Below are 15781 nucleotides of genomic sequence, written 5' to 3'. Positions count from 1 at the left end.
AATACAACGCCACTTAGATATTGAAAATACCCGAAAACTTTCTTGTAGCTCCAGCAATATACTTCTGTAGTGATGCAAAACTTTTAAAACTCTATTTTTCCAAATAATAGAAGGGCACTTTCTAGAGTATTAAAGATTGAATTTTGTAAGTTTAAAATTTATTCTCACAATACATATTGGTAGATATAAATTAGCATTGCAATATCTTCAAAATGTCATTAGGCTAATAAAAACATCTTTCAGTTTTAAAATTAATCTTTTGCCTCCAACTCATGTTTCCTCCCAATCTCCAGCTTCTTCTATTGATGTCTCAAAAGCACATCGTTAAAAACGTGTATCTGGTATATGGAATACTTCAAGCATTAATAACAGTAAGCAAGAACAATTAGCACATTCTTGTAATACAGCAGTGCAATAAATATTAATCGTTAAAGCTCACTCCATTTAAGCATAATTTGTTTAGCTGTGTGGATGTGTGTGGCACATATGTGTGTGTGTGTGTATACACACACATGCATGAATTTTTGGGCAAAATTAAGCAAATTTTTTTTTTTTTTTTAGCTAAAGCAAATAATGGTGAATCAACTAAACGCTTGTTCTTTGATGACCATACACAGTTGTAGAAATGGTGATAATTGTACTTTCTTACATCAGGTGTTAGCCAAGATACTGTGAGGGAAGAATGAATTCTATCTAATGTATCTTTTCACCTGCCTGCCACAGTTAATACATATTGGTCAATTTAGTTAGTATATTATGAAATAGCAATTGTCTGCAGTTTATAGAAAATAAATATAAATATAAACAGATATATGTGAATATGTATTTAATATTTAGTTAAAATTCTCATAAAATTAATAAAAATAAGGATAAGAGATAGAAATAGTCAAGACAGATAAAAATAGCCCACTATAATTTTCACATATATTGTGTCATTTCACATTTTATAACACTGTAAGATAGGCAGAGAGATAATAACAGTAAATAAGTGAATTTTCTAAGGTCACATAGCTAGTAAATTACTTTTTATACATTCATGCAGCAAATATATATTGGCTTTCTATAATGAAATAGGCACTGTCCTTGGTGTGGAGAATACATCAATGAACAAATAGCCTAACCCTGAAAATCCTATTTTCAGCCTAGTGTTCTTTCCCTGTGCCATTCTACTACTCAAATAAAAGTTAACTATAGAAGATTTTGGTTCTTTTTTTAAAAAGTTTATTCCTCGATTCTCAGCCTCTTTTTTTTTTTTAATAGTAGATTTACAAGACTGTGTGAGTTTCTGGAATACAGCAAAGTGATTCAGTTACATATATACACACATACATATAGATATATACATATGCATATTCTTTTTAAGATTCTTTTCCGTGATAGTTTGTTACAGCATATTGAATATATCAGAGTTCCCTGTGCTATAGAGAAGGATCTTGCTGTGGATCTGTTTTGAATATAGTCGTTTGCGTCTGCGACTCCCTAACACCCAGTTTCTCTCCCCTCGTTTCTCCTTTGTTAACCATGTTTGTCTCCTCTGTGAGTCAGTTTCTGTTTTGTAAATAGGTTCATTTGTATCATCCTTTTAGATCCCACATATATTTCTCTTTCTCTGACTCACCTCCCTTGCTGCAAATGGCATTATTTCATTCTCTTTTTGTGACTGAGTAATATCTCATTGTGTGTGTGTGTGTGTGTGTGTGTGTGTGTGTGTATCACATCTCATATGCATTCATATGTTGAGGGACATTTAGGGGGCTTTCTTGTCCTGGCTGTTGTAAACAGTGCTGCAGTGAACATTGGGGAGCATATATTTTTTCAGATTAGAATCTTCTCTGGATATATGCCAAAGAGTGGGATTTTTGGATCGTATGGTAGCTCTATGTTTAATTTTTTAAGGAAACTCCATAATGTTCTCCATACTAGTTACGTCATTCTACATTCCCACCAACAGTGTGGGAGGGTTCCCTTTTCTCCACATACCCTCCAGCATTTATTGTTCGCAATCTTTTTGATGATGCCCATTATGACTGCTGTGATATAATACCTCACTGTGGTTTTGATTTGCATCTCTCTAATAATTAGTGATGCTGAGCATTTTTTCATCTGCCTGTTGGCCATCTTCATGTCTTCTTTGTCTGTTTAGGTCTTCTGCTCATTTTCTGATTGGGTTATTTGTTTTTTGGTTATTGAGCTGAATGAACTGTTTTGAAAATTAATTCCTTGACAGTTGCATTGTTTGCAAATATTTTCTTCTAGTCTATAAGTTATCTTTTTGTTTTATTTGTGGTTTCCTTTCCTGTGCAAAAGCGTATAAGTTTGATTAGGTCCTATGTATTTGTTTTTGCTTTTCTTTCTTTTGCCTTTGGAGACTGACTGACCTAAGAAGACATTGCTACAATTTATGTCAGAGAATGTTTTGCCTTTGTTCTTGTCTAGGAGTTTTGTGGTGTTGGGTCTCCTAGTCAAGTCTTTAAGCCATTTTGCATTTACTTCTGTGTATGATATGAGGAAGTATTTTAATTTCATTGACTTACATGCAGCTCCTCAGTGTCCATTTTAATTTTCAAAAATTCCACTCTAAATTCCTGAAGTTTTAGAATCAAAGTTTCATACTGCTTACTTTTCAATGACTGGTTAATGTCAATTAATTCATATTCTGAGATGAGTATAACTAAGTATTTTTACTGTGCAATATACAAACATTGCATTGTCTTAGGCATGAGCACAGGAATCCACTTAGAGTTACAACTTCTCCTCATTAAAATCCTCCAATGCTTTCATATTTATAAGAAAAAATTAAGAAAGGATCTATTTTACTCTACAGATGAAACAAATGATGATTTTATAGGTAACAACAATTACTCATGTCTCCATAAATGGCATTAGATGAAACTAACCACATTTTTGATGCCTGTACTGAACCTCTTTATAGAAATCTATCATACTCACTCCAGTTACTTCTGTGTATCTTTAGCAGCTTTCCCCAGTGCCTGGACCATAGTAGGAATGGTGTTTGTTGAATGCATGATTGTAAAATTAATTTAAAACATTATTTTTAATCTGAATCTTTGCTTGCTTGAGTTACATTGTTTACTATTCATCAAAGTAATTTATTTATACCAATAAAACAGAAGTTTATAAAAGCTCTATAGCTTAAATTTTGCAGCGAAGATTAGATTGAGATAGTAATTTCACATTCTTAAATTTGTTATTCAGGTATCGTTTTTTTTAAGAAAATCACTATGCTGTTATTCCATTAAGGAAATGCAGTTTTAGTAAACTGAATTTTAATCTGTTAAAAAACATCATGAAACTGTTGAATATTAATGACATTTCAAAAACACATGAAAATATTTATTTTATTAAATTAAAGTATAATTACTAAATAATTGTATTATTAAATATGTCAGGCTATAGATTTAATTTAATAATTATAGAGTCCTTACCAGCTACTGGTTGGGGATTTTTCTTTTATATCAAACTGTATACATGAAAATGTGAGATGCATATTTTGTGTGCATTTGAAAACAGGACTAGACCTATGTATATTAAAAAGATGAGGCAGAAGTGTGTGTGTGTGTGTGTGTGTGTGTGTGTGTATGTGTGTGTACGTGTATATAGAGAACCTTCTTAATATTGTGAAAGAAGTGGTCAGAGTCCAGTGTTCAAGCAATAAATGATTTGTTGCTTGTTTGTATTCTCCAGTACATTTAAAAAAAAACTTTTAATTGGAGGCTAATTACTTTACAATATTGTATTGGTTTTAAAACAGTATATTTTACTCATAGAATGAAAAAGACTCTTGACTCTTCCTACATTCATCTTTATTCCAACTCTGGAGTTACTGGTCTACTTTGGAATGAGTTCCTAAGACAGTTATTATTTTAATAGCTTCAGATTCTTTCACAATATTAAGAAGGTTCTCTGTATACACGTACACACGCATACACACACACACACACACACACACACACACACATGTTCCCAAATGCTCCATCCAGTATGCAAGTTTGCCAACTTTAGAGATCTGCCTGGTTACAGTTTCTCTAAGACATATGCATTTTATCGTAATTATGAGGTCCTTACCAGCTACTGGTCGGGGTTTTTTGCTAAGACATCTGGGACTGTCCTCAGGATTCCCATCATCCCCTCGGAAAACCCATGCAGCTGAATGGAAGTTCTCTGTGTAGAATCCTTTTTCTTCAATACTGACTCGAAAGCCAAGGTCTGCAGAGCAGCCATCTTCTGAGGTGACTGAGGAGCAGAAAAAGTGGTAACATGAATTATGATCTGGGAAGAAAGCTGTGCACCTGCTGATGGCCAGGGTGAGAAAGCACTGAATATATATGCAGGGCAAAAATCTATACTAACGCAGTGTGATCCCTGAAAACAAGTAGCTGAGTTTGTTAGACAGTTCTCTTGGGAAGGACTTGTATAGTCCTAAACTATCATAAATAAAACAGGCACTGCTTGAGGGTCTGTGCGGTGGGAGTCAGTATATTAATCCTTTCGTGGAGAAGTATGTTTCTGAGACTTACATATTAGTATTCAGATATCAAGAGGAAGCCACATAAGACTGAGAATTAGATTTAGAATCCCTTTCAAAATACCGAGCATGAGGAAAAAAAAAATCCTTATTGTTTCTCTGTGCTTCAAAGAAGGTGCTGCAAAAACATACATTCCGAGAAAACTGTTATGCTCTCACATGTAGAATGAGGCGTGTAGGGAGGCAGGTAGTTTCCTCTGACAGTTTCATTCATAGCACTTGACCATTTTCTGTGTATTTGGGAGTTTATTGGATTCTCTGGGAGGCTGTGTCAGTTAAGGGAAGGAGACTGCATTATTCTTTTAGCTCCTAAGTGTTTCTTTGTAGTCCTGTTTGGGTAATTAAAACCTTAATAAAATCATGCCCCACATCTTTCTGTCTTTCAAGGAAACAAAACTGAGAAGCACTATTTTGTAACTAAAACATACGTTCAAGAAAAGCATAGATCCTTTACTTACATTTCTTCATTATCATGAAGAGAGTGGGATTTGAAGATCCCAGAATGATTCTTCAACAATAACAACAAACTCCTCTTTTAATCTCTTCTCACATACTGTATTTGCTTCTGCGTGTTTATCTTAAAGATTATAGGTAAAGCCCTTCCCTTACTCCCCGCACTGTGCCCACCAGTCATCAGTACTGTGCTTCTGCTAAAGGTTGGTTATGTAAAGCCCCTAGGAAAGAAGGGTCTTTCGCGCTCACTGACTCTCTGGAGACTCACTCGTAATGGTTCTTGCCACTCACCTTACATTTCTGCTTCTGCTGCCCTAATACTAGACTCAAGGGTGCAAGTGTTAGTTGTCCTGATACATAGATACAAGCAACAATAAGTTTCTAGTTCAAGTGGTTGTTTAACTTGTGCAGAAATGGTCGGGGTGGTATACTGACAAAGCATGAAACAGCATAGCCTCTCACAGACAGTCAAGAGCAAATCCCAAATATCTTTAATGCTTGTTCTTACAGTTTTTATTTTATATACCAAATGATATTATACCAGTCGCTTTATATCAATCCACAATGACTTAAGTGGTTTTAGATGCATTTAAGGAAAGGGAACCTTCTTACGCTGTTGGTGGGAATGCAAACTAGTACAGCCACTATGGAGAACAGGGTGGAGATTCCTTGAAAAACTGGAAATAGAACTGCCATACGACCCAGCAACCCCACTGCTGGGCATACACACTGAGGAAACCAGAATTGAAAGAGACACGTGTAGCCCAATGTTCATCGCAGCACTGTTTACAATAGCTAGGACATGGAAGCAACCTAGATGTCCATCAGCAGATGAATGGATAAGAAAGCTGTGGTACATATACACAATGGAATATTACTCAGCTATTAAAGAAAAATGCATTTGAGTCAGTTCTAATGAAGTGGATGAAACTGGAGCCTATTATACAGAGTGAAGTAAGCCAGAAAGAAAAACACCAAAACAGTATGCTGCTGCTGCTGCTGCTAAGTCACTTCAGTCATATCCGACTTTGTGCAACCCCATAAATGGCAGCCCACCAGGCTCCCCCGTCCCTGGGATTTTCCAGGCAAGAGTACTGGAGTGGGGTGCCATTGGCTTCTCCACCAATACAGTAGACTAATGGATATATATGGAATTTAGAAAGATGGTAACGATAACCCTGTATGCGAGACAGCAAAAGAGACACAGGTGTATAGAACAGTCTTTTGGACTCTGTGGGAGATGGCGAGGGTGGGATGATTTGGGAGAATAGAATTGAAACATGTATATTATCATATGTGAAACAGATCACCAGTCCAGGTTCGATGCATGAAACAGGGTGCTCAGGGCTGGTGCACTGGGATGACCCTGAGGGATGGGATGGGGAGGGAGGTGGGAGGGAGGGTCAGGATGGGGAACACATACACCCGGGGCAGATTCATGTCAACGTCTGGCAAAACCAATACAATATTGTAAAGTAATTAGCCTCCAATTAAAATAAACTAATTAAAAAATAAATTACTCATTTATCAAGTTGAATTAATTTAAAATAATTATTCCTCTGTCATGAGCAAGCTACAATTTTAGGCATAACGAGGATAGAAAGATGAGTCGGATGTGGTACTTAGGATGAGATAAGAGGGTTCAGAAGAAGGAGAGTAGTTGTGACCGAAGGGAAGGGAAGAAGAAGGAAGGGTATCATTAGTCTGGACCTTGAGGAGTGGTGGGCTTTCCAGGTGGCTCAGTGGTAAAGAATCCACCTGTCAATGCAGAAGATACAGGAGATGTGGGTTTCATCCTTGGGTTGGGAAGATCCCCTGTAGGAGGAAATGGCAACCCATTCCAGAATTCTTACCTTGAGAATTCCATGGACACAGGAGCCTGGAAGGCTGTAGTCCATGGGGTCACAAAGAGTTGGACATGACTGAGCATACACAAGTGAGGAGTAGGCAAAATTTCTACAAGATGTTGGGGTTATGAATTGGTAGATAAACATATGTGGACAAGTAGGGAAGAAGGTACTGGAAAGATAGATTATGTTGACTGAATAAATCCAGTTTTGGTGGGGGAAAATAAAGGGGATGTAATAATAAAGCTAAAATGTAAAGGATGTGAGAATATTATGGGACATCTTGTCTGTTGAAATAAAAATGATGAAAGCTTTAGAAGAGAATACTTTAACTTTGGATATAGCATATCTTCTTCCACATATCATATTTCATCACCCCTTACGTATGTTTGCACTCATTTTTTAATAAATCTGAGTGTAACATTTGACATTAAATGGTAGGAAAAGTAAACCAAAAAATTATAGTAATTCATTGACCTATCTGAGCTTTAAGCGTACATCAAAACTGCTTCTTACATACTTGCTAAATTTACAGAAGCCCTAAAGTGTCTTCCATGATTTGATTTGTCTATATCCTTAGCCTTAAATATTCAGTTATAGTTTAATATTTATGAATATAACATATGCAGATTCCTGGACAAGGATTTTTCTTCATTATTTTTCTGAATAGGAGCTGTCCATGTTGGATGGGTAATCATCCCCCTGTCATTTAAAGGTCTGAGGGTGGGCCTTTAAATTATAGACATCTTTGTTTTTGTCAGCCTGCGTGAGACTGTTAAAATAGCTCACTTATTTCTATACAGGTTTGATTGTGTGGATGAGCAGTTTTCTGTTCATTCTGTTACCGAGACAGAGCTGATCAACATATTCTTACATAAACTGAGACATAAAATTTGTGTTAAAATCCAATGAAGCAGCACCTCACACACCTGCTGCAGTTTTGAGCTGCTGGATTTCCCAACAACTGCCCTTTTGGAACTTTGAGCCAAAGAGAAAACAAACCAAACATTTCTGTCACCAAAATCTGGTCATCTAAATTTGGCTGGCTAGATGAGTCTTTTAATAAATGAAACTTTAAAACAGAATGAGCTCTTTTTTAAAAAATTAAAATTTTTTGCAGTAGTTCTTGTTGTTATCTATTTTATATATAGCAGTTTGTACATAACACGTACACAGAATGAGCGCTTAAATATTCTCGGTATGACAGAAATTACATGTTCACTTCTTTGCTCTTGAAAAATTTAAATACTTCCTTTTTTTGGACTTGAGAATCAAAAAATAAAATATCTCAGTTTCAGGTGTTTTTAGACATTCTCATATCTCTCTCATTCTACTGTATTATTTGAAGGTAACAAAAAAGTGGTGTCTTACGAAGTAAGACTGTTTGGGCATTTCCAGTGAGAGACCAGGTCAGATATGAATGGTCCAGTCAGTTCTGCCACTAATTACAGCTGAGTGACATTCCTGTTCTCTCCATGACTTATTCTCGTATTCTCTCCATGACTCAGACTCCACATTTGGTAAAGTCAGGATGAAAACAGCATGCCTAACTCACTTGTATCACAAAGCCTGGCATAGTAAGCACAATGTAATTGTTAGCACTTACTATTGGAAATTGAAGTTCCTTTATTATGTAAGTGCAGTTCCTTAATAATTCTTTTTTTTCCAATTTTAAAGTAACTTTTATTGTGTGTTTTTCTCTGATTCAAAGTAACACATGTTCACTTTTAAAATGTAGTATGAACAGAAAAACGCAAAGAGCATTTAAATTACCAATAATCCTGATATTCAGAAAAAATTCCTTAATAATTCTTATTGTGGAATGAAATAAGGGAAATGCTATCAAGAGTCCTCACACAATTAGACCCAAATTCTTGCCACATCTGTTTGTACTACAGGAACCATTCGAGATTATGAAAATCAGAGCTCCATGCTGCAGACGCTTCTGACTTCAGTATACAGCCTTCAAGCTATTTACCTGGTGTGCCTTAGTCAGCATTCCCCGCAGCCTAGATGGATTGATCAGCTGTGTCCACAGACATAAATATGCCATTCCTAATGTGTTTTCCAGTTATTATGTAGGAAGTCAGAGCTGGGTGAGATTAACAGACTGAAAAACACCAGCTCTAATGATGCTCGATAAAGCTGTCAGATTTTAAGTCATGGATTAGGAGCATATCCTGACTCTATAAATGAGATAAAATTTAAAGCACACATTAAGCAATGCTAGCTCCAGTAGCTCTTAGTGAATTGCAGCCTCTACTGAAAAGTTTCTGAGGAAATACAGCATGCCTTCTGAGTGTCTGTGCCTTGGATAAACTGAAGAATAAAATGGCGGTTCAATTCCCTCATGTCTAATCTGAAACAAATTGTTATTATACATTTCCATTCAAAACAGAATTAATCCCAAAGGAAACAATAATTGCTTGAATTAAAATGATTATGGTATTTTGGCTTGAATTTGAATTAAAGTCATACAACTGATTCCTGTGTTGTTTCTAGTGGGTACTGGTAAATGTTTAACAAGTGATTGTCCAAAAGAAAAAAAAAAAAAAAGCCCTGATTTGTAGTGTTTGCTGGTTTCCATTGGATAAATTCTCCATGGCCAGTTTCAGGCTACCAACCTGATGTTAATGAATTACAGTGTTAGGGGGTATAAAAGTGCTCTACCCTCTGAGCTACCAGGGAAGCCGATAAAAGTGCACAATTGGCTGAAATAAACCGCTGTGAGCTGATTCCAACGCACCTGTTGGTTACTTGGTGTGTGCTCAATTGTGTGCAACTCTTTGCCACCCCATGGACTATAGCCTGTTAGGCTCCTCTGTCCATGGAATTTTCCAGGCAAGAACACTGGACTGAGGTGCTCTTCCTCTTCCAGGGGCTCTTCCTGACACAGGGATCCACACAGGGATTGAACCTGCGTCTCTGGCGTCTCCTGCATTGGCAAGCGGGTTCTTTACCACTAGTGCCACCTGGATGAGCTGATTCCAGCACAGCTCTAGTTGCTCCTTTTTCTGCAAGGCAGACGTGATTGTGAAAGAGACTAGTAGTAGAGGATTTGCCCATAAAACTAAGGACTTCAGGTTGTTTGCTGTGGAGTGTGTGAGAGAAGCCCTTTTATCTTAGGGGCTTGAGCATCCAGGGATTTGGTGACCATGGATATGGGTCCTGGAAACAATCGCTTGTGGATCCAGAGTACCAACTATATTGCTTTTGTGTGAGATATTCTTTGGGGGACCAGGAAGAATAGGACCAACAGCAATTGTATCTAATTTACGTGAATAAAACAAGATTTATTTTCTTCAGTCCAGTTCAGTTTCTCAGTCATGTCCGACTCTTTGCGACCCCATGGACTGCAGCATGCCAGGCCTCCCTGTCCATCACCAACTCCCAGAGCTTGCTCAAACTCATGTCCATTGAGTTGGTGATGCCATCCAAACATCTCATCCTCTGTCGTCCCCTTCTCCTCCTGCCTTCAATCTTTCCCAGCATCAGGGTCTTTTCCAATGAGTCAGTTCTTCGCACCAGGTGGCCAAAGTATTAGAATTTCAGCTTCAGCATCAGTCCTTCCAGTGAATATTTAGGACTGATCTCCTTTAGGATGGACTGGTTGGATCTCCTTGCAGTCCAAGGGCTTCTCAAGAGTCTTCTCCAACACCACAGTTCAAAAGCATCAATTCTTCGCCACTCAGCTTTCTTTATAGTCCAACTCTCACATCCATACATGACCACTGGAAAAACCATAGCTTTGACTAGATGAACCTTTGTTGGTAAAGTAACGTCTCTGCTTTTTAATATGCTGTCTAGCTTGGTCATAGCTTTTCTTCCAAGGAGTAAGTGTATTCTATTTCATGGCTGCAGTCACCATCTGCAGTGATTTTGGAGCCCGAGAAAATAAAGTCTCTCACTTTTTCCATTGTTTCCCCATCTATTTGCCATGAAGTGATGGGACCAGATGCCATGATCTTAGTTTTCTGAATGTTGAACTTTAAGCCAACTTTCTCACTCTCCTCTTTCACTTTCATCAAGAGGCTCTTTAGTTCCTCTTCACTTTCTGCCATCAGGGTGGTGTCATCTGTGTATCTGCGGGTATTGATATTTCTCCTGGCAGTCTTGATTTAAGTTTGCCTTTCATTCAGCCTGGCATTTTGCATGATGTACTCTGAATATAAGTTAAATAAGCAGGGTGAAAATATATAGCCTTGATGTACTCCTTTCCCATATTGGAACCAGTCTGTTGTTCTATGTCTGGTTTTAACTGTTGCTTCTTGATCTGCATATAGATTTTATCAAGAGGCAAGTAAGGTATTCTAGTATTCCTATCTCTTTAAGTTTGTTGTGATTCACAGTCAAAGGTTTTGGCATAGTCAATAAAGCAGAAGTAGATGTTTTTCTGAAATTCTCTCGCTTTTTCTATGATCCAACAGATATTGGCAATTTGATCTCTGGTTCGTCTGTCTTTTCTAAATACAGGTTGAACATCTGGAAGTTCATGGTACACATACTGTTGAAGGCTGGCTTGGAGAATTTTGAGCACTACTTTGCTAGCGTGTGAGATGAGTGCAATTGTGTGGTAGTTTGAGCATTCTTTGGCATTGCCTTTCTTTGGGATTGGAATGAAACCTGACTTTTTCCAGTCTTGTGGCCATTGCTGAGTTTTTCAAATTTGCTGTCATATTGAGTGCAGCACTGTCACAGCATCATCTTTTAGGATTTGAAATACTCAACTGGATTTCTGTCACCTCCACTAGCTTTGTTCATAGTGATGCTTCCTAATGCTCACTTGACTTCGCATTCCAGGATGTCTGGTTCTAGGTGAGTGATCACACCATTGTGATTATCTGGGTTGTGAAGATCTTTTTTGTACAGTTCTTCTGTGTATTCTTGCCACCTCTTCTTAATATCTTCTGCTTCTCTTTGGTCCATACCATTTCTGTCCTTTATTGTGTCCATCTTCGCATGAAATGTTCCCTTGGAATCTCTAATTTTCTTGAAGAGATCTCTAGTCTTTCCCATTCAGTTGTTTTCCTCTGTTTCTTTGCATTGATCACTGAGGAAGACTTTCTTATCTTTCCTTGCTATTCTTTAGAACTCTGCATTCAGATGAGTATATCTTTCCTTTTCTCCTTTGCCTTTTGTTTCTCTTTTTTTTCTCAGCTATTTTTAAGTCCTCCTCAGACAACTATTTTGCCTTTTTGCATTTCTTTTTCTTGGGAATAGCCTTGATCACTGCCTCCTGTATGATGTTACAAACCTCCATCTATAGTTCTACAGGCACTCTGTCTCTCATATTTAATCCTTTGAATCTATTTGTCACTTCTACTGTATAATTGTAAGGGATTTGATTTAGGTCATCCCTGAATGCTCTAGTGGTTTTCCCTACTTTCTTCAATTTAAGTCTGAATTTGGCAATGAGGAATTCATGATATGAGCCACAGTCAGCTCCTGGTCTTGTTTTTGCTATCTGTATAGAGCTTCTCCATCTTTGGCTGCAAAGAATATAATCAATCTGATTTCGGTGTTGACCATCTGGTGATGTCCATGTGTAGAGTCTTCTCTTGTGTTGTTGGAAGAGGGTGTTTGCTATGACCAGTACGTTCTCTTGGCAAAGCTCTGTTAGCCTTTTCCCTGCTTCGTTTTGTACTCCAAGGCCAAATTTGCCTGTTACTCCAGGTATCTCTTGATTTCCTACTTTTGCATCCCAGTCCCCTATAATGAAAAGGACATCTTTTTTGGGTGTTGGTTCTAGAAGGTCTTGTAGGTCTTCATAGAACTATTCAACTGCAGCTTCTTTGGCATTAGTGGTTGGGGCATAGACTTGGATTTTCTGTCTTTCCACAAAAGATTTTCTTTCTATCTTGAGAAACAAATTTTCTCAGGTGGAAAGAAAGAAAATTTTCAATGACTGCAAGTTAATCAAATAAAAGGCCAAGAAAAACGTGAATGGCAGTTTAAGAATAGTGCTATCTAGGAAATCCAGTTTGGAGTAATTCACCTTAGTGAAATTTTGTCTATTTCCTTATCCCAAGGCTAGGGAAGATTTGAGTATATTGAGAACAAAACCTCCACCCTCTTTTACAGCTTGGAAACTGAAAACCAAAACCACTTACTTCCACACATGTTATTGTCTAAATTACACACTTTGTTTCACATTATCAACACATTTTATAGTCTAGAAGACCCTTGACTGGGCAAATATATTTATTGTTCATTACAGGTACTTCTCTCCCCACCATCAACTCTTCAACAAAATGCATCAACAGATAGTTCATTTCCTTAGTCTCTTTGAAATTCTCAAAATCCTCACCTTGCCATTTCCCTACGTCCTGATCTTTTAAATCATGATCCTTGCTGCTGCTGTTGCTAAGTCACTGCAGTTGTGTCCGACTCTGTGTGACCCCACAGACGGAAGCCCACCAGGCTCTCCCGTCCCTGGGATTCTCCAGGCAAGAACACTGGAGTGGGTTGCCATTTCCTTCTCCAATGTGTGAAAGTGAAAAGTGAAAGTGAAGTCGCTCAGTCGTGTCCGACCCTTAGCGACCCCACGGACTGCAGCCTACCAGGCTCCTCCATCCATGGGATTTTCCAGGCAAGAGTACTGGAGTGGCTTGCCATTGCCTTCTCCTTACCCAGTTTTAATCAAGCTCGCACACTGACACACCTGCCTTAAATCAAGTTTCTCATTGTCAATAAAATAAGACTTTGTCTTTCCTCGCTCTGAAGCACTACCAGACCTCTGTTGAGGGGTGTCCTCGCTTATCTCTGTACGCAAGGCAGAGCTGTGTCTTATCTGTTTGTAATGTAAGTGATCTTTGATCATTACTATAACATGAGGATTCAGTTCAGTTCAGTTCCGTTACTCGTTCGTGTCCGACTCTTTGCGACCCATGGACTGCAGCATGCCAGGCTTCCCTGTTCTTCATTATCTCCTGGAGTTTGCCCAAACTCATGTCCATTGAGTGAGTGATGCCATTCAACTGTCTCATCCCATGTTATCCCCTTCTCCTTCTGCCTTCAATCTTTCCCAGCATCAGGGTCTTTTCCAATGAGTTAGTTCTTCACATCAGGTGGCCAAAGCATTGGAGTTTCAGCTCATATTATCCTCACAATATGAGGATAGAGCACTGGTATGTCTTAAGGTTGGGGACACATTCAGTGAGTAATCTGAAGAGAGTTATCAGACCCCAGAGCCAAGGAAGGCAGTGTGGAAAGGATGATTTTACAGGATTGTGACTTTAGGGACACAAACAGCCTCTGGTACACCACAGGGAGAGATCTGAGGCAACAGTACCAGAATCTCAGTCTCCTTAGCACCCCTCATCTTTCCCAGCATCAGGGTCTTTCCCAGTGAGTCAGCTCTTCGCATCAGGTGGCCAAAGAATTGGAGTTTCAGCTTCAGAATTGAGGGCAGGAGGAGAAAAGGGGTAAGAGAGGAATGAGTGGTTGGATGGCATCATCAATACAACGGACGTGCTCCTGAGCAAACTCCAGGAGATGGTGAAGGACAGGGAAGCCTGACTTGCTGCAGTCCCTGGGATCTCAGAGTTAGACACAACTTAGCAGTTGAACAACGAACAACACTCCCTCCAGGCTTCTGTGGATCTTCCCTAGTGGCCAAACCCATAGGAAGCCTGGGGGTGAGAGTCCTGGGGCAGATAGTAAGGTGGAGAAGGGTCGAAAAAGAAGCTCAAGGGACAAATGGAAGCTATCTGCAGACGTGGATTCAAGGTAGTGGAGGAAGCATAGGCCCAGTAGCCCACTTCAATAGGAATGCTAGAAAACCTGGTTTCGGATGGGTCCTAATTCCTACAAGGTCTTTTATTTTATGAACACTGTGGTAAGTTCAATTATACACAAGTACAAGCAGGGATTGCAGGTAAATTCTTCTGTCTCATAAAGGAGAGAGGTATTTCAAAGTCCAGAAGAAAAATAGGAAGGAAATAGAGAGGGTATATGTGTGTGCTGTTGTTGTTCAGTTGCTCGGTGTGTCCGACTCTTTGTGACCCAATGGACTGCAGCATGCCAGTCTTCCCTGTCCATGGGGATTCTCCAGGCAAGAATACTGGAGTCGGTTGCCATGCCCTCCTCCCGGGGATCTTCCCAACCCAGGGATCAAATCCAAGTCCCCCTCATTGCAGGTGGATTCTTTACCATCTGAGGCACCAGGGAAGCCCCAAAATACTGGATTGGGTAGCCTATCCCTTCTCTGAGGGATCTTCCCAACCCAGGAATCAAACCAGAGTCTCCTGCATTGCAGGCTGATTCTTTACCACCTGAGCTACCAGTAAAGCCCATTTGACGTATAACACTGAGTAAATTTCAGGAGTGCACATGTTCATTTGATGCATTTATACATTATAATACGATTGCCATTGTATTGACAATATGACCTCTATCATAGTAACATTCTTTCTTTTTAGTGGTTGGAATAATTAAGTTTTAGTCTTCTAGTAAGTTTGATGACTATAATACAATATTATTGTCTACATTCACTATACTTATACTTAGAGGTGCATTTCACCCCTAAGATTTATTTAGTGCCCTTTGCATGTTGTTCCCTTAACAACATCTGTCCTATCATCCCATGTAATCACCATTTTACTCTTTTTATGAGTATGGCTTTTTTAGATTCCACATATAAATCATATCATACAGTACTTGTCTTTCTCTGACTTGTCTGTGCGGAAGTTTTGATGCAGAATGGTGGAAGCATGACCAAGAGTGAAGAGCTGGAGAGGCCCCAAGTGCAGTCAGCAGGGTGACGAATTGGAGCGCCATGCCAGAACCAGTCCGCAGCTTGATGTCTGCACATCCCTCACTTAGAAACTCCACCATGACTCAAGTAGCAGCAGTGATTATACCTGCCTTTAGCTAAGAAAAAAAAATGAATGTTTAAAAAGTTAAAGACTGAGGACAGAAGACACCCAGATGGCTT

At 38.8% G+C, this 15781-nt stretch overlaps 1 protein-coding gene across 1 annotated transcript in view; it reads right to left on the bottom strand.

Annotated features, from left to right (window-relative positions):
* LOC129558986 (uncharacterized) overlaps positions 1-15781 on the bottom strand; it is a 117256-nt gene that overhangs the window by 86725 nt on the left and 14750 nt on the right. The window contains exon 4 of the mRNA XM_088838422.1: positions 4087-4254. Coding sequence (XP_088694548.1) covers positions 4087-4254 — 168 coding nt within the window. The remainder of the gene's footprint in view (positions 1-4086; positions 4255-15781) is intronic.

This window comes from Moschus berezovskii, chromosome 8 (assembly GCF_049115385.1).
Source record: "Moschus berezovskii isolate FMDL1 chromosome 8, NW_MosBer_1.0, whole genome shotgun sequence".
In the NCBI taxonomy this organism is placed as follows: Eukaryota; Metazoa; Chordata; class Mammalia; order Artiodactyla; family Moschidae; genus Moschus; species Moschus berezovskii.
This window is presented reverse-complemented; position numbering and strand designations above follow the sequence as displayed.